This window comes from Anomaloglossus baeobatrachus, chromosome 6 (assembly GCF_048569485.1).
Source record: "Anomaloglossus baeobatrachus isolate aAnoBae1 chromosome 6, aAnoBae1.hap1, whole genome shotgun sequence".
In the NCBI taxonomy this organism is placed as follows: Eukaryota; Metazoa; Chordata; class Amphibia; order Anura; family Aromobatidae; genus Anomaloglossus; species Anomaloglossus baeobatrachus.
In genome coordinates this window covers 478879013-478904718 of record NC_134358.1, presented here as the reverse complement: position 1 = coordinate 478904718, position 25706 = coordinate 478879013, and the positions used below count along the sequence as shown (strand labels likewise).

General features: G+C 50.2%; 1 protein-coding gene across 1 annotated transcript; it reads right to left on the bottom strand.

Moving 5' to 3' along the window:
- Nucleotides 1-734: 734 nt before the first annotated feature.
- On the bottom strand, nucleotides 735-20075 carry LOC142244481 (protein QNR-71-like). Its single transcript, XM_075316710.1, has 11 exons — nucleotides 19931-20075; nucleotides 17346-17498; nucleotides 17124-17267; nucleotides 16889-17053; nucleotides 14169-14327; nucleotides 7634-7978; nucleotides 2069-2221; nucleotides 1890-1992; nucleotides 1613-1815; nucleotides 1226-1319; nucleotides 735-952 (listed from the first exon to the last, which is right to left on the bottom strand). Exons 1-11 carry the CDS (start codon nucleotides 19995-19997, stop codon nucleotides 802-804), a joined length of 1737 nt encoding a protein of 578 aa, XP_075172825.1. The 5' UTR covers nucleotides 19998-20075; the 3' UTR covers nucleotides 735-801.
- Between the last annotated feature and the right edge of the window lie 5631 nt (nucleotides 20076-25706).

The window sequence follows — 25706 nt, the reverse complement described above, 5'->3', positions numbered from 1 at the left end:
TCATTTTGGATTTATGAAAAAACATTAGGAAAGAATAAATATGGTTTTTGGGTGGCCTATATTGGCCTGATGGAGTACATCTATCGGACGGACATAGATATTGATATTTTCAATCTTGGACTTCAGAGTATGGTGGAAAAATGGCTGTGGTTGTGTGTGGGGGGGGGGGGGGGGGTCACTAATGAGGCATTAGTGTCCTAGTGGGGTAGAATCGCTCATTGGCCATGGGTGGATTCTGGTATTCAGTACAGTAAAATGGTATCTTTAAGGTTAAAGTGGTATTTTATGATGGTTATGATTTTTATGAGATCTGGTTAAGTTTGGTAACCCTTAATAAAAACAATACGGCCAATTTTTCCAACCATATTCAAGTGTCTGTGTCAGTTTATTGGTATGAGAATGAATGGGTTCTGTGTTATCATGGTCCTGAACGATTTGTAGCGATCAGCAACTTCACAGCAGGGGCCGGGTCGCTGATGTGATTCACACACTGCAATGTCGCTGGGGAGGTCGCTATAACGTCACAAAACCGGTGACGTTACAGCGATGTTGTTTGCGATGTTTCAGTGTGTAAAGCCACCTTAAGAGAACATCCGACTGCAGTAGATCCTGAGTTAGAGCCATAAACTCTTCGTGTCTTCTTGGGCAGACTAAGGTTACATTGTGGAACTGACAGGAATCACCAATGGATTACAAGAGACAGGAAAATATTTTAAGAACTTTATTGACTACAGCTTTACCACCTGAGATGAAACAGCAGAATACCAGAACATGGCAGACATTTACATGTGAAGCAGAAGCTTATATTATTGCAGCCTTGCTTTTCAGGAGAGGATCATGCTCATTGTTTCGTTTGAAGAAGACATCTTTGACCTGACTGAAGTACACTGCAATTCCTTGACGGCTTCGTCCATCTGATGCATTTGCAATAGGTTTGTATTCCTTAGATTTCCTAGAAAGGAATTAAGAGCATAGAGGCTGTGATAATTCAAGGAATAGCGCATGTCAGGCAACACAGCCCCATCTGCCATTTGCAGAGCCTGGTTGATTTTTTTTGTTTTTTAATATTGGCATCTGAAGCGCAGGTCTGAGTTTACAGCAGCTAGAACAAGACTTGTCAGATTCTTATACAATTTACTGTAGAGAGTTTCTCAGCTAAAACCAGACAAGACTGGGTAATAAGTGAATCCCAGACTCACTATAAAGAGCTGGAACACAAACTCACCTGTACAAGGCAACACCGATCAGCAGAGCAACAAGGGCTACGAGAGCGAGAGCGAGAGGAATAAGTACTGTAGACACCGACTGTTGTGTGGACCCTGGAAAAGGGGTAATAGTTATACACAATTAGTAGTGATTAGTTTGCACACAGGTTGGTTGGTTTCTCTCTACACCCCCCCCCCCAATCAGCGTCACACAAGATCACTTTAGAAGGCCAAAAATATTTTTAGTTATTGACTGGAATAAACTGCATAGTCACTCACTTCAAGCAAAATGTTTCTAATACAAAAGGAGAGAAGTTTCACCCAGTCATTTGTAAGCTTCTTAAGTACGTTTGTTTGTACACCAGGAGCTGCCATTGGCTGGATATTACCAGTACAGAGCCACTTACCACCATCTATAGACACCAGTGTACTGGCAAGAGCCAAACTTGCACCATCGCTCAGGGTAATATTGACACAGTAAGATCCTGGCTCAAATGCCCTTCTTAGGGTCAGCAAGCATTGAGCAGAAGCTGGAACTTCATCACACACCATGTCTCGGGGAACCATGCAGCTGTCATCTGAGACTATTGTACAGGCATCTGTAGGGAGGCTGAAGGAACAGTGGTCAGACAAGGAGCAGCAGTAGAAGGGTTACAGATATTGTCACTATTTGCAGAGACATACCTTCCTTCACAAGTGACCACAAAGTCAATTACAGAACTCCCACTTGGAGATGCGGATACTTGGACACTCGTCATTTCAATGATATTGACCTCAAGGATACCATCTAAAAGTCAGTAAAAGATTCAGGACTCAGGCCCTTTATATTACCAATATTAGTGTAGAAGGAGCAGACAACTCACCGACAATTGTGATGTTGTTCTTGTAATAGCCATATCTGTATATGAAGCAGTCTGGAGCAGGGGTTGTATATGGAACGGTTGTATGGCCAGTGGTAACATTGGATATCTCAGTGGGCTGAGGAGTGTCAGTGGGTGGTAGATCTGTGGAGTTACCTGCAAAGAAAGGTTACTGTATATTCCCCATCATAAGAACATGTGATATTTGGGCCCCTGCACAGGACACTTGTGAAGCCCCGCCGGTGTAGTATCAGTGCATACCTTCAGGGACTCCACGTAGCTGGTGCTGGTCACAGGTAGGGAATCTTCAGTGTTGATCGTGACGCCACTCTCAGATTTGCGGTCAGAGGGGACCGCCACTGCAGATTAGGAGGCACCTGGGGCTGATGGTGGGTGCAGTCGGGTGTAGTAGCCTCCTGAGAGTGAGGCAAGCCCCAGGGCCCTTTGTAAAGCTGTAGTACCACAAGTCGCAGAATGACCACACACAGGCAGAGTGTCTTTCAGGGTTTTTACTCACTTCAGGTGGCAGGGTGAGTAACCCGGGCGTAGCTGGGATGAACCAGGTGGGAACCAGGTATCCTTCCGGCTGACTGTATGAGGGTGACTACAAACTCGCCTTCCTTAGCCCTTGGTGGTTTGGGGTGACCCCGACTTTGAGTCCCTATGGGGGTCACCCAGGGAAGATGCTCCAAGCCTCTCTCCCCTTCTTGTTTTGCCGTGTGCTTGTTCCCCGGGCCAGGCCACTCCAGCCTCTTGCCTCCTGTGACCTATGGGCCCTACTTGCGGTTACGTGGCTGCGGCTTTTGTAGTTGTGGTGTGGGCTGTAAGAGCCCCACACCGGCAGGTTTAGCAGGGAAAGGTGAATCTATCCTCGCTTCGGGATCTGCCGCCCGGTTGGGCCTGGTGCTCTCTAGAAGTCTCCTTACTTCCCACTCCGTGCACTCTCTAGCTGAAGCTGGCTTTCAGGCAGCACTTCTAGTTGACCGTTCTCCCCCGTCTGTAGTCACTGCGCGGGCGCTGTTAGACAGCATCAGCCCCACAGGTCTGCTCCTCACTGAGCCCTCTGGAGTTCTCCTTCTAACTGACTCACTGCTCCTCCTCTCCTGTTCTTGCCTACGCCACCTAGCAACCAGACTCTCCACCACACCCCTTGAGAGGAGATGGAGGCTTTTTAACCCCCTGCCACTATTCCAGTGGAGGTATAGGCTTTGCCCCCTCCTGGGATCCCCAGGGGTCCTCTCATGGGTACATGTGTGAGACCTGATCACTATGCGCCTGTGTTCCACACCCCGGTCAGCCTTCTGGATTACCTGTATTGTGCTGTTCCCAGCATGGGTGCAGCACTCAGTGGTGCCTGACCAGGTCAGGGGCGCCACATTCCCCCTTAGTTATCACCAGCACGTCCTCGGGCTGCAAGACAACATTTTAAAATGCATAAAACATTAAAACATGTAAAACATTTTTAAAACCACCAGGTATCAGACATCACCACCCTCCACCCACAAGTCCGTTAACCCACCCAAAACCCTCTCAGGAGGCAGGTCACCGGTCCTGTTGGTAACCAGGTCTGGGCCATCCGTTTCCTCAGACCTTTCCTCCAATCTTCCTCTCCCGTTGGCCGCGACTTCAGCCACTTCTGGCAGGATGTAGAGGCGGCTTTCATGGGCTGGTGGTTTCAGGGTATACCTGGCCTGGTGGATCCGCGCCGTCAGCCTCTTCTGGCAGAATTCAGAGGCGGCCTCCACAGTTGGTGCTGACCAGGTACCCTCTTTGTGGTGGTGAGCCAAGGCCCCATAAACAGGCGTGCTCTCTGGTCGCAGGTGAGCCAAGGCCCTTTTCTACGGACGGGCCCCCCCTGGTTGCAGACGAGCCAAGCCCCTAAACAGGCTGGCCCTGGTGGTGGTGCCACTGGTGTAACTTTTTACACTGCGAGAGTTTGTGGCTATAGCAAGTTCATAGCCTTAAGTTTGTTTCTCACAATAGTTCTTGTGGGCGCATTTCTTAAACAATAACGTTGCAAACAGAACTTTCAAAACTTTAACTTCTGTACTTCTTTTCTGTACTTTACTCCTCTTTTTCACTAGGGCGAGGGCACGTTGGGCACTGGCACCTGTGACTTTCTTGCTCTTTGTCTCTGTCTTCATCTGTAGGATCTTTATCTTTCCGTTCTTGGTCTTCATCTGTTTCTACATCTGGTTCTTTATCTCTATCTTGTCTTTCTTGTCTTTCTTGTCTTTCTTGTCTTTCTTGTCTTTCTTGTCTTTCTTGTCTTTCTTGTCTTTCTTGTCTTTCTTGTCTTTCTTGTGGCATGGGATGGCTGTAGGGTTTGTTGGTACGTAAGGCTACATCAAGTGCGTACAATCCCCTTTCACCTTGGTGCATGGTAAACTGTACCAAATCTCCCATTTTCAGATTTCTGCAAGGGTGTCCTCTTGGCAGATGAGCGTTCACATCTCTGCGGTTTACAAATATCCCTTCTTTTATTCCTGGTGCTACAATGAAGCCATAACCACTTTTCAAGTTGAAATCTTCCACTATGCCATAACACAGGGGTCCTCTAGCCTGGGCTTTGGACTCTCTCAACATACGCTTCTCCTTTAGGTCTCTGGCGGTGACTGCTCTCTGTTCAGGAGACTGTGGTGCTGGAGCAAACTGTGTTCTTCTGCGCCGTGTCTTGCGGGCTGGATCCATGCCTGTGGGCTCCCAGGTGAAGCTCTTAGGCAGCTCTTCTTCTGCAGAGGGGGTCAGGTCCTCCTCGTCCCAGCGGGAGTATGGCAGCATTTCCGGCTCTGAATACACATCTGCTGCTGGTGGCACTGGAGTCGGAGTCAACCCTTCTGCTTCCTGGCCTCCTCTCCCCCTTAGTTCTTCCTGGCACTCCAGCTGTGGCAGTGCCGGGGATGGCTGCTCTTCGGCCGGCCCAGGTGAGGGACTCCTTGGTGTAGCTGCTGCAGGAGTTAGCAGGAGACTCTTTGGGGTATGCGGAGGGGGTATGTACTGGCTCACCAGCCATTGTGGAAATTTGGCCTCCAGGTCAGCCTTCATCTGCCAATATGCAGGGTCTTCACCCACCGTGGGCTGCCTATCAGGGACCTCTGTGGACCGGGGAGCGGTATCTGCTCTGGCCTTACAGGCCGGGGTAAATGCTGAGGTAGTCTTTTCTTGGCGGGCCGCGCCTGGCATGGCGGCGGCCTGGTCTTGGCGGGCCGCGCCTGGCATGGCGGCGGCCTGGTCTTGGCGGGCCGCGCCTGGCATGGCGGCGGCCTGGGCTTGGCGGGCCGCGCCTGGCATGGCGGCGGCCTGGTCTTGGCGGGCCGCGCCTGGCATGGCGGCGGCCTGGGCTTGGCGGGCCGCGCCTGGCATGGCGGCGGCCTGGTCTTGGCGGGCCGCGCCCTGTATGGCGGCGGCCTGGTCTTGGCGGGCCGCGCCCGGGATGGCGGCGGCCTGGATCAGTGTCGCTGTTGCAGGGGGCTCGGTGCAGGCTGGGCTGGACGTCGCTGCAGCAGTCTGGGCTTGGCGGGCCGCGCCCTGTATGGCGGCGGCCTGGTCTTGGCGGGCCGCGCCCAGGATGGCGGCGGCCTGGACCTGGCGGGCCGGGCAGGGCATCGCTGCAGGGACTGGGTCTTGGTGGGCCGAGCAGGGCATCGCTGCAGCCGCTGGGGCTTGGCGGGCCGCACCTGGCGTGGCTGCGGCCTGGTTCAGCGTCGCCGCGCCGGGCGCCTCTTCAGGGACCGCGGACGTGGCAGCAGGGGTCGGGGCACTTGCGCTAGCCGGGGCATCACTTGACTCACCCACCGGTGGCAGCATCGGGGTCTGCGTCGTCGCCGTCCTGTCTGACACTCGGCATGCAGCTCTCCCTTCATAGGCCCGAACCGCCGCGGTCAGCTCCTGCAGTTCCATCCGTTCCTCCCGAATCTGCTCCACGACCCGGGTCTCCAGCCGGTTGCAAAACTGGGCCAGCTCTCGGTACCACCAGGCAGCGGAGCCTGGTTCTGGGTTCCTGCGGTCAGACGCCATTTCTTCTGCGCCGTCTTCTGCACGGTCTCCCAGCAGTGGACTCTTCGCTGCCTCCTGTAACAAGCTGTCCAGTTTCTGCTCTGCCTCTTTCAGCAGCTCCTCTCCCAGCAGCAGGCTTGTGGCTCTCTTTCCTTCCCGCCGTCTCCCGACGCTTCCACTCTCATAGCTGGCAAGGTCAGAACTCTGCAGGGGATCTCTGGGTAGCCACACCTCTTCGTGGGCGGTAACTTCTTCCAGCGCGGGCTGCTGTTGTTTTTCAGCGCGCTTTTCATGGTGGCAATATGGCGGCGCTTCCAATTTTTCAAGCGGACCGCCTAGGCACATGGTCACCTGTCTGAACAGGTCTAGTCCTTATCCTGTTCGTGACGCCAGATGTGAAGCCCCGCCGGTGTAGTATCAGTGCATACCTTCAGGGACTCCACGTAGCTGGTGCTGGTCACAGGTAGGGAATCTTCAGTGTTGATCGTGACGCCACTCTCAGATTTGCGGTCAGAGGGGACCGCCACTGCAGATTAGGAGGCACCTGGGGCTGATGGTGGGTGCAGTCGGGTGTAGTAGCCTCCTGAGAGTGAGGCAAGCCCCAGGGCCCTTTGTAAAGCTGTAGTACCACAAGTCGCAGAATGACCACACACAGGCAGAGTGTCTTTCAGGGTTTTTACTCACTTCAGGTGGCAGGGTGAGTAACCCGGGCGTAGCTGGGATGAACCAGGTGGGAACCAGGTATCCTTCCGGCTGACTGTATGAGGGTGACTACAAACTCGCCTTCCTTAGCCCTTGGTGGTTTGGGGTGACCCCGACTTTGAGTCCCTATGGGGGTCACCCAGGGAAGATGCTCCAAGCCTCTCTCCCCTTCTTGTTTTGCCGTGTGCTTGTTCCCCGGGCCAGGCCACTCCAGCCTCTTGCCTCCTGTGACCTATGGGCCCTACTTGCGGTTACGTGGCTGCGGCTTTTGTAGTTGTGGTGTGGGCTGTAAGAGCCCCACACCGGCAGGTTTAGCAGGGAAAGGTGAATCTATCCTCGCTTCGGGATCTGCCGCCCGGTTGGGCCTGGTGCTCTCTAGAAGTCTCCTTACTTCCCACTCCGTGCACTCTCTAGCTGAAGCTGGCTTTCAGGCAGCACTTCTAGTTGACCGTTCTCCCCCGTCTGTAGTCACTGCGCGGGCGCAGGTCTGCTCCTCACTGAGCCCTCTGGAGTTCTCCTTCTAACTGACTCACTGCTCCTCCTCTCCTGTTCTTGCCTACGCCACCTAGCAACCAGACTCTCCACCACACCCCTTGAGAGGAGATGGAGGCTTTTTAACCCCCTGCCACTATTCCAGTGGAGGTATAGGCTTTGCCCCCTCCTGGGATCCCCAGGGGTCCTCTCATGGGTACATGTGTGAGACCTGATCACTATGCGCCTGTGTTCCACACCCCGGTCAGCCTTCTGGATTACCTGTATTGTGCTGTTCCCAGCATGGGTGCAGCACTCAGTGGTGCCTGACCAGGTCAGGGGCGCCACACACTCTTGAACGCTCCATATTACATCAATATTAGTCACATTCCTACTTACCAGTGGAATTTGTAGTGGTGAAAGCACTGGTGGGAGTTGGTAGAAGTGTTGTATGGATTGGAGTGGGTGTAGCTGGTTTACATGGACCAGGAATGGCAGCTTTGATAGTCAAATTAACACTGATGTTTCCAATCTGGGTGTAGTTATGAGTAGAGACTGGACTATTGGAAAGAGAATCATTCCCATCACCATAATCCCAGGCAAAGCTCAGTTTAGATTTATCCAGATAATGGCTTGGATCATGGATTCGGACGTCAAAGGTGATTGGTGAATCCTTAATAAAGATGTTGTCTGAGGAATTCTTGTCATTCTTTTGAGACAGCTTCACATAAAATGGGATTTGATCTAAACAAATTATATAAAGAAAAAAAAATAAATTCTGATCAGATATAGCAGTGCTTTAAATGCAGAGCCTAAAGTACACAAAGCTAACAGATTGTGGGGCCTACACAGTAGGAGGACTAGGGGACAAGACAATGATCTCCTGCCGATAAAACAAGGATTTGTGGAAACAGCACAGCACCCAGCAAGTGACATCACTGGGATCAGGGTCCTTCCCTACATCAAGAATGGCCGGAGCACTGACCCCCCTCCCCCCGGGCATGTGTGGAGGCCAGCATGACACTGATTGGAGTGGAGGTCATGATGTCACGGGTAGGGGAGGGGGAGTAAGTCAGGGTATAGTAAAAAGGTGAAGCTGGGGGAGGAGCGGCACTTTTCCCGCTCTGGGACACCAGTGAGAGTCCCCATCCCTGTACCTGCTATGGACGCCGGGGATCAGCTCCTGGAGCGGTGGGAGAGCTGCTGCTGGGACCATTCCCCCAGGTGGCTACAGAGCCTGATAGCAAGGATCTTCGGTGGGAGTCCGGGGGGGGGGCAGGGACGGCACCCCTGCGACAGCGGCGCCCCCGGAGGTCTGGACTGGCAGAGAGGCGGTCACCGGACCTGACTCCCAGGGCCCAGCGTCGCCACGGAAGCCCCCTCCGGGGACCCTCCAGGCCGGACGCCGCGAGCTGCGAGGTCCGGCAGGCCCCGGCCTGGGAGGAATTCAGACGGGCGGCTGGGCCCGGCGGCAGTCGGCAGGCCTACGCTGGAGTTGGGGGCGGGGCCTGCTGCTGCCTTGTCGGCGAGTGACGTCGGCGGTGCGGCGGGGCGCTCTGGTGATGTACCGGCCGAGCGCCCTGAGCCTCTCCTCCCTGCAGCGATAGTATCCCGGATGGATCCCTGTGAGGTGGGCGGAGCCAGGCGGCTGCGGTCGGAACTACATCGGGCCTGGCATTCAGGGCCTGCGGCTACAGAGGCCCTGTCTGGGAGTGGGGCCACATGGAGCGGAGCAGGGGGGGCCGTGCTTGGAGAGCCCTGAGGATAATATGCAGCTCCCCCTGTTGGTCGGCGCTACTGATCGTCATGTCCAGGATATGCGGCCGGCGGGGCCTCGGGCCGCGCGGCTAAAACAGCAATGGAGCAGAGTCGGATGGGAGGAGCCAAGCATGCTAGATCGGCAAGAGGGACATCAGGATACAGGTGGTCCGGCTGGCGAGGTTATGCCTTTGTGCAGCCTGGTGAGTATGGTTACATGTTTTGTTTGTCTTCACATGCTGTTTAGGTACACAGTAAAGGGGGGGTGACGGGTCAGCTGGGGTTCGGTTTGGGGGTGCCAGCGGGTGTTAGGGGGAATGCGTTGAGTGGGGAGTTGTCACAATTGAAGTTGCGTTCGCCAGTTGCGGGACCGGATTAGGGGCCAGGAAAACCCCGGCGCCAGTGGCGGCTTGGGTTAATTTGTCCGTCATTGCGGCTAGTGAGTCCAGTTGGGAGTGTCTCTTCCCCAGTATTAGGGGCAGTTCAGACTGAAAGGAGTAGGGAGGTGGCAAAAATTTATTTTGACAAAAGGGGGAAAAGACGATAGCAAGAAGGAAGATGGGGAGAAGTGGCGATGGCACTTGATTCCTCAGACTTATGCTAATAGGTTTAAGGGGTTGCAGTTTGGGCATGAGGAATTGGCGAAAGGCGCCAGAGAATAGTTTTCAGTGGTTTTGCTATATGGGCTCGATTGGAGAGGCCTATAGGATTTATGGGGGGTAGACCTGGATACGTTATGAGGAGCAGTGTCATCTGAGGATGGCGACCGTCCATCCATAAGATGGGATCAGAAGGATACAGGCTTGTGGTTGCGGGTGATGGCGGCAGCCAGAGATGGGCAGTCATTTCAGGGCGGGGCAGGGTTCCCCGGCCGGTCAGGAAGCTGGGGTGCCGGTGGTCAGTCCGGACAGGCAGGGTCCTAGAAGTCAAGTTCGTGTTGGTAAGTTAATGAGGGGGAAGGCAAGTCAGTGCCACTTGTCGTTGTTTGGACATCTCTGCACCTATTGTAACGGAGCATCCCATGGGATGTCCAAGGGTCAGACACCGGTGAGCTTAGTTGCGATGCTGCCGTATCTAAATAGGGATCCTGTTAGGGCCAAAGCTGAGGTTTGAGGTTGGGTTTTGGGGAGGGTTTCAGGATTCCTTCCCCTGTTTTTTGAAGTTCCAGGGACAACCTGGAATCTCCCTCGGTGTATCAGCATTTGGCGCTGGTAGGTGGAAAGTTAGGAAAGGAGGTGGCGTTGGGGAGAATGGGGGGCACAGTTAGTCACCCCCCTACCTTTTCTTATTTTGTGGTTTCGTCATTCAGGGGGGGGGCCCAAGGAGGAGCCAGGTAAAGTTCGGCTAATCCACCATTTGTCATCCCAGGGGTAGGTCAGCGAATGATGGTATACTGGCTGAGCTTCGTTAGGTGTTGTATACGTCGTTTGATGAGGCTCCAAAAGTAGGTAAAGAGTTGTGGGAGGGGTATGTTGATGGCAATAGAGGGATATTGAGGCAGCTGTCCGGCTCTTAACAGTTCATCCAAAATTGTGTTCGTTATTAGTTTGTTTTTGGAAGGGAAATTGTTTTGGAGACCCCTGCTTGCCAATGGGTAGTGCAGTATCGTGCACATTTGTTGAAACCTTTTGTTCTTTTTTAGAATGGGGGGGGCGTGATGTTTCTGGTTTGGCATCACTGGTACCTTACCGGGATGAATTGTCGGTGTGTGGGTTTGGCTGTTTCGGCACAGGCACAAGAATTCTAGCAGCAATGGAATGGAGAGCGAGAGGCTTTGGGGTGCCTTTGGCACCTGGGGAAGAACTGTTCGGCCAAACACCTGTATTTAGTTTATGGCCATTGTAATTGACTCAGTGCTTTGGGAGGTTCGGCTTCCTGACGACAGGTTGCCACGCTTAAGGTTGAGGTGGCAAGGGCGTGCCGGGTGAGGAAGTTCCAATTAAAGGAGGTTCAATCGCTATTGGGGGAAACTTAATTTTGCGTGTTGGGTACGGTCAATGGGCCGAGTTTTTCACGTCGGCTAGATTGCGCGACAGCTGGAGTGCTTGCTCTTCTCCCCTACATAAGTTTGTCGGAGGAACATTGAGCGGCCTTGTTGGTTTGGGGAGAATTTTTGGGGAGCAGGACAATGGTGGTTCGTTGCTTAAGGATGAGGTAGTGGTTAATTCCAAATAGGAATTGTTTACGGATGCTGCGGGTGACTCAGGTTTCGGGGCCTTTTTATCAGGGTCAGTGATGTGCGGATTGGTGACCAGAAAGTTGGTTGGCGGAGGGGTTGACAAGGAATGTGTCGCTATTGGAAATTTTTTCCGATGATGGTCGCACTCCATTTGGGGAGTGACCAGTTGTGGAATAAGTAGATCCGGTTCAACTGGGACAATATGGGGGTGGTGCTAGGGATTAATAACGGCTCGGCATATTTTACCCACGTTGTTCGGGTGTTGCGGCGGTTGGTTTTTATTTGTTGGGAAATTAATACGGGCACAGCAGCTCAGGTACCAGGTATAGAGGACCTAATAGCGGATTTCCTTTCCTGTTTTAGTGAGCTTGTATCCGGGATGTTGCGGTAGTGGCGGACGGCAGCAGCTTGTGGTCCCCTGCGCAGCTTTGGAGTGTGGTCTTCAAGCAGCAAGACCACGGATTCGGGCAGTTTGACTGGTACCACGTGGGCGGCGTATTAGGCCACATGGGTTCCTGGGAGTGGTGGTTGGGTGGTGGCATGATGAATGAGGATTCCCAGTTAGGACTGTTCCTGGGAAATCGGGGGAGTGGCGATAACAGGTTGGTCTTCCACGAAGTTGAGTCATTTGATTACAGGGTTGGCATTTGGTTTCTGGTTGCGAGGTGTACAGGATTGGGAACAAATTTTTGGGTAGTTCAGGCGTTGAAGGGTGTGCATAGGGGCCATAGGTAGACGGCCTGTGTGATTTAGCTTATTGGAATGTTTGGGTAGGGAATTAAGGTATCATTGTTGCGGTTTGCTTTTCGTTGGCGGTTTTTCGGGGCTTGGTGTATTGGCGAATTGGTATTTCCCAGGGTGACGTGCCCCGGGGGGCTTGGGTAATAGTGACGTCCTATTTTTGGAGCATGGGGATCGAATTTTGGATCCAGAAATAAAAAATGGATAAAGTGGGGGCAGGCGGGTTCGATTAGGGAAGGTTATGGCATCAGGTATGTGCCATTGGCAGTGCGTTTTGAGCTTTGCAAAGGTCCACCCGAGTCTGGATGGCCCATTGTTATGTCTCGAGGACGGGTCTTTTTGTCCAGATATTAGTTCATTAGTGTTTTGTGGGCATGTTTGAAATCATTGGGCTGGTTGGCGAGGTTTGCGTTGCATTCTTTTCGTCTTGGGACGGCAGTGGAAACCTCTGGGTGTGGTCTCCCTGCTAAGACAGTTAAACAGATTGGTCGATGGACGTCTCAGCGTTGTAAGTCGTGGGTTCGCAATGTTTCAGGGGCAATTGATCGGAGGACTGGTCCTGATGGAGGGGGGGGTGTCATTCTTTGGGGTGGTATTGGAGCTACTTGGTATTTTTGTTAGTGCTTTGTTTTTCAGACACCCCCCCCCCCCCCGTTTTTCCAGCCTGGTCTGAATCTTGGGCCATTCTAATGTGTGCTGGGGAACACAGAGAGCGGATACGAGAAGGAACAGGAGACAGCTAAATTTTTGTCGGAGGGATAGGGCTCCTGTCGGATGGGTTGGAATCAGGGGTATGGGGTGGAATACGGTGTTGCAGGGGGTGCATAACTATGCTCATTTGGGCAGGCCCCCTGACATTTTGGTTTTACGCGTCGAGGGACCTATTTGGGTGAGCGGCTTTCTCGCACTTTGATAAAGATACTAAGCATGACTTGTTGCGGTTATGGGTGTCTTTTCCAGGCGTGATAATTGTGTGGTGGGACATTGTTCCAAGAAGGGTTTGGGCGGAAAGCATGGTCTGTGGAGAAGCTGAATAAGGTGCGGGTGAAAGTTAATAGGGTTATCTCAAAAAATTTGGGGGCTGCAACGTGGGAGTCGCAGCTCGGCTTTTTGAGCTGGAGCGAGAGGATGGCGAATTTTGGTAGGCGGATGGGGGTGCATTTGAATGCAGTACGGATTGATTGTGGGCACTTGGATTGCAGGGAGGTATTGAGCGAGCTTTGCTATTGAGGGGGGGTCTCAGGCACTTGAAGGTTATCAAGGTGCCCTCGTTGTGGCAGGTTTTTGGTGGGTCCTTGAAGTTGGTTCTAAATTGGTTAGGGGAACCCATCCGGGTATGGATCCCCTCATTGGCAGAATGGTTGGTCACCTGGTGATTTTTGGGGGATCCCGACGGGGTATGTCGGGGCCCCCGTGGGTGTTTTTGGTGGTTAATGAAGGAATAACCCTTACACTTTGGTGCTCCTGAGCCAGTGTGGGTAACGGCTGGGAGCAATTTGGTTATATGGCTTGGTTATGGGAATCACCAGGGTTTTAGCTTCAAGGACCTTACCACAATGCAAAATATTACATGTTATGTATTTGTTTAATAAATGGCTGCTATGGCCAAAATTATCCAAAGATAAATTGGTGTCTGAGTGGTTATTAGCAGATAAGGGGGAATTGGAAAAGGGGTGTGTGTGCCTAATTTTGGCCGGAATCTACAATTCCAGGGTCATGCTGCTCTTGAAATACAACAAACTTGTTAATACAAAAAAAAAAAAAAAAAAGGCAGTGGTGACCATCCATGTAGTATGCTGGGGCTTTCATAACCAGTTTACAGAGCAATTAATCAGTACAGCAGTGTGCCTTATGGGCACTATACATCTTCCATGACTGACCATTTGTAACTGATTTTTTTACTTTAAGGATAAGTGCACACGCTGAGTATTTGGTGAAGAAATATCAGCATCTCTTGGCAGGGAAAATGCAGCAAAAAGTATGAGTGAAATCTACACCAAAAACAAACAATTGAAAAATCTGCACAAAAAAAAATAAATAAAGCTATTTTTTTTCCCCATAGGTTTTGTGGGGAATGTGTGCAGAAAGGTTACAACCATTTTTGCAAGAAATTTCTGCAGCAAAAAACGTGGGTACAAATGCAGTGTGCACAGGGCCTAAGGATATTGTATGTGTCCTCATCCTAGTAGGCATCAGCCATCACCAAGTTTCTAGACTGGGTTCTTCGGTTCCTGTGCACACTACTTCACAACTTACCGGTTACTACATAACTACTGCTCGCTTTTGCAACTGGGTAATGCTTCCGGTAACCTCTTCTGAAGACAGTGACGTCAATCATTTGTGTGCCGGCTGTGATGTTTGTAGTATTTATGGACAAAATGGCAGAAGATCGCCCCATCATTTGGTAATACTGGCCTGAGCAAAGAAAGAAAGTCCCCAGTCATTTCCAAACTAAGGAGTCAGCTACAGCAAGTACAAGTTAAGCATTCTAGGGGAGTGGGATCACCCCAACCTGCACAGTCTGAAGTGATTATATATACCGGTTGTATATTGGTTAAAATGACATCAAGTCTCTTCATTGGCTGTAAACAATTGAAATAGATCTCTGTGTAATGCCTATATAATATGGTTTCCCTTTGTATATTTAATTACTGAAATTAACTTTGATGATATTCTAATTTATTGAGATGCACATGTATCATGTAAGTGATCTGACAATGCAATTCAGTAGTAAGAAAAATAAAGCCTAAAACAAGGTAGTTTGTTCCTTCAGACAACCTCTCACCAGTCCAGGGGATAAGTGATCTCTGGATCAGTGGTTTCTGGCTGCTGCCCCCTGCACTGATCAGCAGAATGGAATTTTTATCCCTATACATAAAGCATCAGATCAGATGCCCGACTGCCAGAAAAAGTCAGTGGAGAATCTGACCTGACGCTTCATTATACAACAGCGATAAAGAAGCCCCATTTTGCTTGTTAGTACCAGTGATCAGACAATTCAAAAGTTACCATCATGTCTCCTATAGATAGGGAAGGACTTGTTTTTCTTGGACAATCCCTGTAAGACATTTTTTCCAAGATCACAAGGCCCCCAGACTAAAGTTCTTTAATGTTGGCTATAGGTATAACCGAGCCCTAAGCAGAGCAATCTGAAGTGACCCATGACTCAGAATTGGAGGGCAAACTAGGGGTTAATAGAGCTTTTTTGCAGGCTTGGGGGGGGGGTGGTTATCAGTAATAGGGGAATATATAAGGTCCAGATAATGAGTGGCCCACAATTGGCACCATTGCTGAAGGTGTGACGCCCTGGACTAGCCAGGTAGTCACAGGTAGACCCCCGCACTACACCTGTCCCCTAAAGAGGAGGAGTCATCAGCCAACCACAAAAACCCTAGTCATCTCCATCAGTGCTTGATGGACACACCAGGGGGGTGGAGCCAGGTTGTTGGCACGCCCACAGAGGAGTTCAGAGTGCCTGAGGCAGGAAACAGCAGTACAATTGTAGTCAGTGAGTGGTGGAGGAGGTCAGGCCTGTGACGAACTGACAGGTGTGAGGGTCGTAGCCCGAACACCTTGGCTAGCAGGCAAGCGGAGGCCTCTGCCTGCAAGAGCCGGGAAGACGGCTTGGTGGAACCGGGACAGGGTAGTGGCCTGCCGGTACTGACCCGGGGAACCGACTCGGAAACCGGAGCACACAGGTGGGGGGGTTGGTTTGGTAACTCAGACCCTGAAACAAGGTCCAGAATCCACTGGACTGAGTTAATTTACTGATTGCGGTCTGGACTATAGGTCCTTTCCCACCCAAGTCCCGACTGAAGACAACAGCCCACCAAGGGGTATAGAAAGCCACCGCACAGACAGAGATCCCACGGGCCAGCGTCTGCGGACAAACGGGCTCTCCCGACACATGCACAGCCGGGGAGCGGACTCCCGTAGCTGAAGCGCAGGCAGTCTACATCTACACAACACGGTGCAGGAGAATGGCAGAGACCACCATCTGGGTGGGGGACCCGATCGCAGCCAGCTGCAGGCACCGACCACCATCAACTTTGTTTACCAGTGACTTGTGTGTCAATAACAGTGAGTACAACAGTACCCTCCGGTCGCGCACATCGCCCTGCACAGCTATCCCCAACGGGTCCCGGGGGCCATCATTCCTGCTCACAGAGGGGGTTAATATCTGGCTGTACGAACATCTCCCCCGGGTGCCCCGCAACTGCAATGGTGGTGTCTACCTTCACCACATCCCGTGGGTGGCGTCATGAACTCAAGCACAGCTCTGGCCGTGCACCTACCTAACCCCACGACCGAAAGCGTCAGCATCCCCTTTCAGAGCGACATGACCCCGGGTCCGGAGGCGCTGGAGCCACCCACCAACGAGCCCGGATCCGAACGGCTCAGCTGCGGCCGAGCGGTACAAAGGCATGATGGACAGGGTTGTTTAAGTAATTAAAATGGTTTGGTGGGGTGAATGGTTATTGGGTCATTTCGGCGTGCGGGGGAGAGGGGGTTCATTGAGTGGGTGGAAAAATTCTGGTTGGTTGGGGGGGGGTACATCTGGTGGGTGTAACCTCCCATTTTTGGTCAGTTTTTGGTAAACTTGCCTGGCGAATTTGGGGTTCTTCAGGGTGGGGTCCCTGGGAGTCTGTGTGGTTGGCTATGTTTTATGGCAGTAGTGGTGCCCCCAAGCCTGTGGTTGCGGCTGGTGGCAATGCTGGTTGTTTTTCCTTGATTAATGGTTTTGCCAGGTTTTGGAGCTCCAATAACCTCACCATTCATGTTAAGTTGTTATTGTTTGTTATAATAAAGGCCAATTTGGCCATAATCCAAAATGGTTCTGTCGTTTACTGGGGAGGCGAGCTGGATAGGTAATGTGGTAGTTGGAGGTACAAGGTGCAGACTCTACAATACTGCAGTCAAGCCTTAAGATGTCAGCTGTGTATTTAAAAAAAAAAAAAAAGCAGCACAACCTTTACCTTGGGTGGAGAAGATATAAATGAAGTTGTGTTGTCTCCAGTGCGGGGGATGTGGGAATGGTTTCCCATCTGGAAAGTTGCTGGAAAAACTGCAGTTTCCTTCATCACAAAAGTCCATCCACTTGGTCCAGTTGTACACATATTGGTCCAGGGAATTGGAGGAAACTAGAAGGACAAAGATATTACGTGACCTTATGCCAGGATTCAGTATCTAACATTGTAAAGCTGCATTTACCATTTCCACATCCTCTTTCATATTCAATGTCCCCATCATCATTTTCTTGCTGACATCTGGGAAACTGCAGGGTCACAGCAAATGTGATATTTGACCCTATCAGCGCAGGGCTGTCACTGGTCAGCAATGCCACCACTTTGCCACCTAGACAGAAAGATTAAGGCAGCATGATTGAGAGTAATTGTCAGTGAAATGGAGACATGCGTACATCTCGCATAATACCTCTCCAGCAGTTCTCCCATCTAGAGTCACCAGACTTCCAGGCAGGGTAGAGATTCTCATCCCAAGAGTTGGTATCAGGAGACCAGCCAGCAATATGGTTACTGGGACCTGTAGAGCCAGATTTCCTTCCAAACTCCATTACATCCTGAAACCCTGTTCATTTGAACATAGAATATTCACATACTTAACTGCTCTGTATATTCTTTACAACTGGTTATACTAAGAAGGTGCTAAGCCATCATTACAATAGTGCCATACTTCAATTGCCACCATCTAATCTGTATTGTGCCTTCAGCAGGGACTCCAGGCCAAAACATGTGCCATTAATGTACATTAGCTTACCCTTCAAGTCGTGTATTTTGACATTTAGTTCTGGATCAAAAGACTGAAGACATGATACAAGCCATGGCTAAGAAGTTTGTGATAACAGTGTCATCTAGATGGCACCAATGATGGGTCCTGTGGACTTTTTGTCTACAAGGCTAAGGATAAATGATCATGTAGCAGCTCATTCAACAGCATCATAATTTCCCATGAACTAGTTAAATAGGTTGTCTACTACTTGGACATTGATGACGTATACCTTGAGATTATTTAATAAAGGTTTGCCTTTTATCATTACGCCAGGTTGTGCTAGCTCCAATCTTTAGTGTCTTTTCCTCCTCCTGTATCCTTGGGATATGTCATCAATGTCTCATCAGCCTTGCTTCGGTACCCCCAATGATCAGCTGGTTTGTGCTGGTGGCCAAAAAGGTTTGTATGAAGTCCAGCTCACCATATTCCCCCTCAGTATGGAACCCAGTATTTGGCCTTACTATTGCCAAAAAAAAAAATCCCAGCTCAAACTTTGTTGTTTTATTCAATCATAGTGCATCAAACAGCAAACTCATGGTTAGCGCAATCAATGCGTTTCACTCTTAGTCATGATGCTTGAGCTGGATTTCTTTTATTTTAGATGGCTGAAAGTGTCCAGTTCCAGAGTTTGTGTCTTCTGATAACAGATACAGCCGGGTACCGCACATGCACCTCCTATTGATGTGAGTAGTAGATGTGCAGTGTCTGTTTGCAGCCATTATCAGAAGACGGGGCACCCCCCGGAACTGAGCATTTCTGGTCCCCTGCTGACGCCATCACTGAGAACAGAGTGATCAGTGAGGGGGTACCAGGTGTTGTACCCTGGGTGATCAGACATTGCTGTTAAAGTATTGAATAACTTCTTTAAGCTCAAGAGACCAATGTCCAGTTTATGCTCAAATCATTAATCCAGCTTGAAGGTTTGTTGGGAAAGTTCATCAGATGTATGCAAACAGAGGCTACATACACCAGCCATTAGGCGGTACAAGGAGGAGACAGGTCTTCTAACCTGGTTAGAGGAGACAACACCAGGTTTAGGTCACCTGAGCACTATATGCCATTTTCATGAAGTTCCCTCCCAGCCCAAGGAAGAGAACAAGACACCATTGATAGTCCCTTATTAGGCAGAGTTTCTACAGATGTACAAGTTATTGCCACAAGATCACAGAAATTTGTGTTGCATTTAAAAGGTCTCAGATTCACAGCAGCAACATACTATATATAAATTAGATTTTTTTAATTTCATAATTCAATACTAGACACTGGGGGTATATTCACATTTTTCTTTTTTGCTGCAGCAAAACCTGCTCAAGGTGTCATTTCAAGACCTACTGCTGCAAGGGTTCTTGAAGTGACAGATCCATAGACCTTTATGGTCACCAGCTTTAAACCCCTCAGTAATGGGAAGAATCTGTATTCACAGAAAGGTTACCCATGAAGGGAGGCTGAGATCAGAAATCTGCTTCAAAGTGGCTCATTTTCACACGTACAATTGATTTAAGAATAATCAATTGTTTTTATAAAAAAAAACCCACACACACACACACAACACACCTTGGGCATTAGACAGCTATCAGTTATTTACAGTGCCAGTTATTAGCCCCTAAGGTGGCTTTACACACTGCAACATCGCAAACGACATCGCTGTAACGTCACCGGTTTTGTGACGTTATAGCGACCTCCCCAGCGACATTGCAGTGTGTGAAACACATCAGCGACCTGGCCCCTGCTGTGAAGTTGCTGATCGCTACAAATCGTTCAGGACCACTTAGGTCCTTTGTTTCCCGCTGTGCAGCATGATCGCTAGAAAGTCTCAGTGTGTAAAGGGGACTTTACAGCGACTTCCCTTTCAAAAAGCGGCTTTACAATGTCCCCAATGACTAGCTAGGTTGTTCTGCAGGTCCGGATCGCTGTTGCGTCATTGGCCAGGTCTGCCTGTTTGACAGCTCACCAGCGACTTTGTAGCGATCCCGGCCAGGTTGGGATCGCTGGTGGGATCGCTAGAAAGTCTCAGTGTGTAAAGGGGCCTTTACAGATACACAATGACTTTTTGTAGCATCCAGTAAGCCCCAGTGTGGCCACAACGGGGCAATCATTAGTGATCCATAGATATCCAGCAGCCCAGTACAGATCCTTGTCCATCTTATTGACTACTCAGCATCTCAATCTACATACATTGTGGATCTTGTACCAAAGTTTCTAACAACCAAACCAGTTAACCCGTCACTTACTTTTTCCTGCCTGGATGCCTGAGACCAGGCAGAGCACCACCAGCCCCTGCACTGCTGCCTGCAGCATCCTGAACACTGACTGAGCTGCTCAGGGATCTCACCCCAGCATTTAAATTGTGTCCAACAAGTCCCAGCTGCAGGAACCAGCAGTGGATCCCCTGATCCCTCCTCCTGTATATGAGAAGCTGCAGGCCCATCATGTGATGGGATCAGGGAGAGATGTCTGCTCATGTGCTTCTGAGTCACTCAAAAGAATCTCACACTTTTTCTAAGTTTTTTAAATGCTACATTCAGTTAAGACTTTTCTTCCATCAGGAATTTACCACAAATTGTCAGTGTAGTTTAGGCTACTTTCACACATCAGTTTTTTTTGCATCAGGCACAATATATGCAAAAACGGATGTGCCGGATCCTTTTTTTGATGAATCCGGTATACCTGATCTGTCAAAAACGGATCCGGCGCATCTGGTTTTGCATCAGTTTCGTCCGTTTTTTTGCTGGATCAGTTTTTTACAATAAATTGGAGCATGATCAGTTTAAAAAACCGGATCCGACGGCCGCATCCGTCTTTTTTGCCGCATTACACCGGATCCAGCGTCCATAGACTTCCATTGTAAATCACGCCGTATCGCATCGGATGCGTTTTTTTGTGAGAGACAAAAAACGTTACAAGAAACGTTCCATTCGGCCGCCACATTAGCCAATTACGAAGGATCTGGTAAAAGCCGGATGCAACGCAAGGCCATCAGGCAAAATCCAGCTCTAATACAAATCAAAGGGGATAAAACGGATCCGGCGCCGGATCCTTTTTATCCGTTTTTTTCCGGATTGTGCCTGATGGAAATAAACTGATGTGTGAAAGTAGCCTTATAGAGGTGACGCAAAAAATCATGTGAAGTCTCCTGGAGTTTTTATAGATAAAAAAAATTCTTGCGTAAATCTACATTTGTGGCGTATGTCCACATTCAGCTTTTTATGTTGCTTTAAAGTCAATGCTAAAAGAAAATGAAAAGATGTTGCAGGGGAAGATATTCATGTATTTGTTATGGTGGTCTTAATAAAAAGGAAAGAAAAAACAACACAACTGACGCTCCTGCAGTTTGGCTTTTTTTTGTCAGACCTCTCCTAATTTATTTATTGGGGGGGGGGGGATGTGTTTGTTGTACATTTTTGCTAGGCTTTATGAAGTCTATTAAACATTCAGTAAAATGCATTTTTTCATTTGGAAACCCTCCCAAAACTTCTGTTGTAAAGAATGGTGTGTCTTCCAAGCAGAAAATGCCTTCAGAATTGTTTGCAAGCGTCTTTTAACTGCTAATAATAAATAACTATATTTATATAGCGCCAACATATTCCGAAGCACTTTTTGGCAGATTCCCTTTATTAGGCTCTGTGCGCACTAGTGCGCTTTACCCGCGGATTTGCCGCGGAAATTTCTTGAGAAATGTCTGCAATCTTTGTGCAGACATTTCCCAGCAAATTCTATGAGAAAAAAAAATAGCTGTGCGCACTGTGCGGATTTTTTTCAAGAAATTTCCTTGAGAAGAATTTCTCGAGAAAATTTCTTGAGAAAATGAGCATGTCAATTCTTTTCCGCAGGTACCCTGCAGATTTCAGCAGTACAGTCTGCAAAATCCGCAGGGAACCACCCGCGGGAAAATCGCGGCAAATTCGCGGCAAATCCGCATGCGGATTTGGTGCGGATTTTTTCCTGAGGTCCGGAAATCTTTCACTCCCAGAAGTTTCTCAAGAAATTTTCTTGAGAAACTTCACATTTCTAGGGCGCACATAGCCTTAGGAAGCTTTCTGAGCGCTTTTTCAGGCTTTTTTTTTTGGGAAGAAAACAAATAATGGCAATTGTGGCCCAGCTTTGATTATTGCCATGCTTGTCCCATTTTCATAAAGGCTGTGTACACATTTGGCTATTCCAAGATTGTAGATCGTCTCTTCCATTTTCTGTCACCTTTTCAATTCAGCACATTGTCTCCCCATCTCCCGCTCTGTACCCCTCATCTGATCCCCATACCACATCTTCTCTTGTTACAGTATATCTTATCTATCCCAATTGTATCTTCTCACTGAGCAGTTTCCGGTCTCAGTTTCTGGTGGAAATTATATCAGAAATGATTTCTGCAGGACAGACAGCACAAATCATGTGTCAGATTTAGTAAGGTGCATGTGCCTAATACATTTCTGATATAGATCAAAATAACTTTGGCACACCTCTTTTACTAACTATTTCACTTCAATCTTTCACCGCACGTCACATCCCAGCATTGTGCACATTCTCTCCTTCACTGCTTTCATTAACAGAGTGCCGCAAGCATGTGCAGTGCTGGGTTGTGACATGCGGTGAAACTCCGCCCACAGCCCAGTCACTCAGTGAGACTGGGGCCCACCTCAGTGATATCGGGTCAATTTCCAATTCCAGAAGTTGATGTGACATCACTGGACATCAGAGGCCACTGCAGCCTAGGTAAAAAAAAAACACATCACTATCGCATACGGTATGATGCGGTTTTTTGCCAGAGGTGTAGATTGGGTGCAGGAATATGGTGTAAACATTTCAGCACAAAATTTGCATCTCTAGGCAAAAAAATGCACAAAAACGAGTTTCATGCCATTTGCGTGCAGTCTTCTGCCTGGAGGTGCAAATTTGGTGCTAAAATCTGGTGCAGACATTTCAGCACCAAATTTGCACCTCCTGGAAGAAAACTGCATCAAAACTGTTTTTGTACATTTTTTGCCAAGAGATGCAGATTTGGTGCTGAATTTTTTTATACCCTATTCCCAATATGCACCCAATATACACCTAATGGCAAAAACCCGCATCACTACCGCATCATACTACATGTGGTTATGATGCGTTTTTTTTGCCAGGAGCTGTAGATTAGGTGCAGGAATATGGTGTAAAATTTTCTGCATGAAATCTGCATCTCTTGGCAAATAACCCCACAGTTTTCTTTGAGAGTTCATTGAGGTCATCTGGGGTCTGGTTACCTGTGGAGGACTGTTTGAACCTCCAGCTGTGACTGCAACTAACCTAAGTGACATCACCGCTCATCGCGGCTTAGTCTCTGCCTGAACACATAGAGCCTGCTAATGCGCATGTGCACTTGGATCTGCCCTACTGAGAGCAGAGCCGGTCTCTGTTTGGGATGTCACAGCGGCCTGGCTCGGCTCCGTGACCCCATCTGTGTCAATAAAAAAAAGGAGATGGGGATGATTGGTATAGTAGTTCTTTGTGACGCTACCTGTGGTGTGGTACTATAATATGGGAGCCGCCACTACAAGGAGGTTCCTCTGAGGGCTGGAGATAGTGCAGCTAGGTTCGTACAGCTCTCCACAGGCAGCGCTCAGGCCCACAGGGAAGTTGGGAGTAGTAGTCCACTCTGGCTGCTGCGCAGCAAAGGTGTTGGAAGGAAGGGATGACACAGGGGTTGCAGTTAAATTTCTTTACTCAGTGAGAGGTCACCACCTTTGGACTGCCGGACTCTGCTGTCATGGGCTCCAGGCGGTCCCGGATAGTTCAGAACCGATGTTTCTTTCAGTGAGTCCTTCCTCCCTGCGGCTTGACGGTATGCTTGGACCCGAGTCCTGGGAATGGTTTCTTTCCCGTATAGCAGGCAGCGCAAGTCCGTAGATGGGGGCCACCCTATGGTCACGACCCTTTGCTATATATGCTTCTGTGCCCCAGATACTGTGTGTAGGTCAGAAGACTTTAAATCCTCTGCCCAGCATATCTGCTGGCAGGATGTAATGTGCCCACCAGCCTAGGGCTCTGCACCCTATAGTCTGTGCCCAGTCAACAAGGAGCTATGGCACAGCTCTCCCCTCAGCGACTGTCCTCCTGCATCTCACTTGTTTCCTGGTTGCTGTGTGTTGCCTTGCTCCCCAGTGTCAAGCTCCTCCCCCCTGGTTCCTGAACTAGTGAGCAGAGGGTCCACTACATTAGTGATAGTTGCCCTCTCACCAGGACTGGGCTAGTGTAGAGACTTGGGCAGTGGCTAACTATGGTTTGGTGAATTGTGGTGGTTTACTGGCAATGACCTCCTTACCCAGGATGAATACTGCACCTCTGGTGAGGTGCAGTACCCTGTGGCAACAGGTGTTGTGTATACACACACACACACACAGCACCCTTGACCTATGTACACCACATTCTGGAGATCATATATTATAATATAATATAATATCTCTCTCTCTATATATATATATATATATATATATATATATATATATATATATATATATATATAATTGCCTTATTCTGTCTGTCTGTCTTGCTCCAAAATTGTGTCCTTACGGTGACACAAAGCTGATTGGCCGCTGGGCTCGCCATGGCCCCGCCCCCCGCACGGATTGGCCACTCGCCCAGGCTCCGCCCCCACACGGATTGGCCGGCCGCTCGCCTAGGCTCCGCCCCCCCACGGATTGGCCTCTCGACCCGCCACCCTGCAGGCATTGGCAACTCGCCCACGCCCCGCCCCCCTCACGCAATGCACGCTCGCTCTGGCCCCGCACGCATTCCCCAAACCGACCGACACGGAGCCACGACTCCCAGGTGAGTACTGTACCCCCGGGAGCCCACATCAGCGTACGCCGCCAACCCAGCCGACACATACCCTCGCATTGCTGGGGTTGCCGCCGTATGCTGGTGTGGGCTCCCATGTTAGCGGGGGATAGGATACGCTGGTAACCATGGTAGCATAGTTACCAGCGCATCAAGGTCCTGCAGCGGCGGAACATACACACAGGCACACATCAGATCACACTCACCCTCACACACACCTCACATCGCATCCACACACTCACAACATCCTGGGATATCGCTTGCTTCTCGGCGGCGATACTGTGCAGTGAACTTCCAGGACCTGCCGGAGGATCACATGGCCAGAAGCATGTGGTATCTCCGGATGTTGTGATTGTGAGCGCGTATGTGCAATATCGTCAATGTGTGTGTGCGTGAGTGTATGCGATCGGGTGTGTGAGTGTATGCGATCGGGTGTGTGAGTGTATGCGATCGGGTGTGTGAGTGTATGCGATCGGGTGTGAGAGTGTATGCGATCGGGTGTGAGAGTGTATGCGATCGGGTGTGAGAGTGTATGCGATCGGGTGTGAGAGTGTATGCGATCGGGTGAGTGTATGCGATCGGGTGAGTGTATGCGATCGGGTGAGTGTATGTGTATGCGATCAGGTCTGTGTCGGCAGTGGAGCACGGCGTGCTGGAGGAGGCTGAGATAAGAGAGGCTGATGCTGCGGGAGGTTGAGGCTGGGGTAGGCTGGGAGGAGAGAGGCTGATGCTGCGGGCAGAGAGGCTGATGCTGCGGGCAGAGAGGCTGATGCTGCGGGCAGAGAGGCTGATGCTGCGGGCAGAGAGGCTGATGCAGCATGGGGGATGGAGCACGATGGGGAGTGCGCAGCATGGCGGATGGAGCACGTTTGGGAGTGCGCAGCATGGCGGATAGAGCACGTTTGGGAGTGCGCAGCATGGCGGATGGAGCACGATGGGGAGTGCGCAGCATGGCGGATGGAGCACGATGGGGAGTGCGCAGCATGGCGGATGGAGCACGTTTGGGAGTGCGCAGCATGGCGGATGGAGCACGATGGGGAGTGCGCAGCATGGCGGATGGAGCACGATGGGAGGTGCACACCTCCCCCCAACACACACACACACACACACACACACTGCACAACACACACACTGGGAACCACAAACACCACCCTACACACAGACAACGCCACACACACACACACACACACACACACACACAAA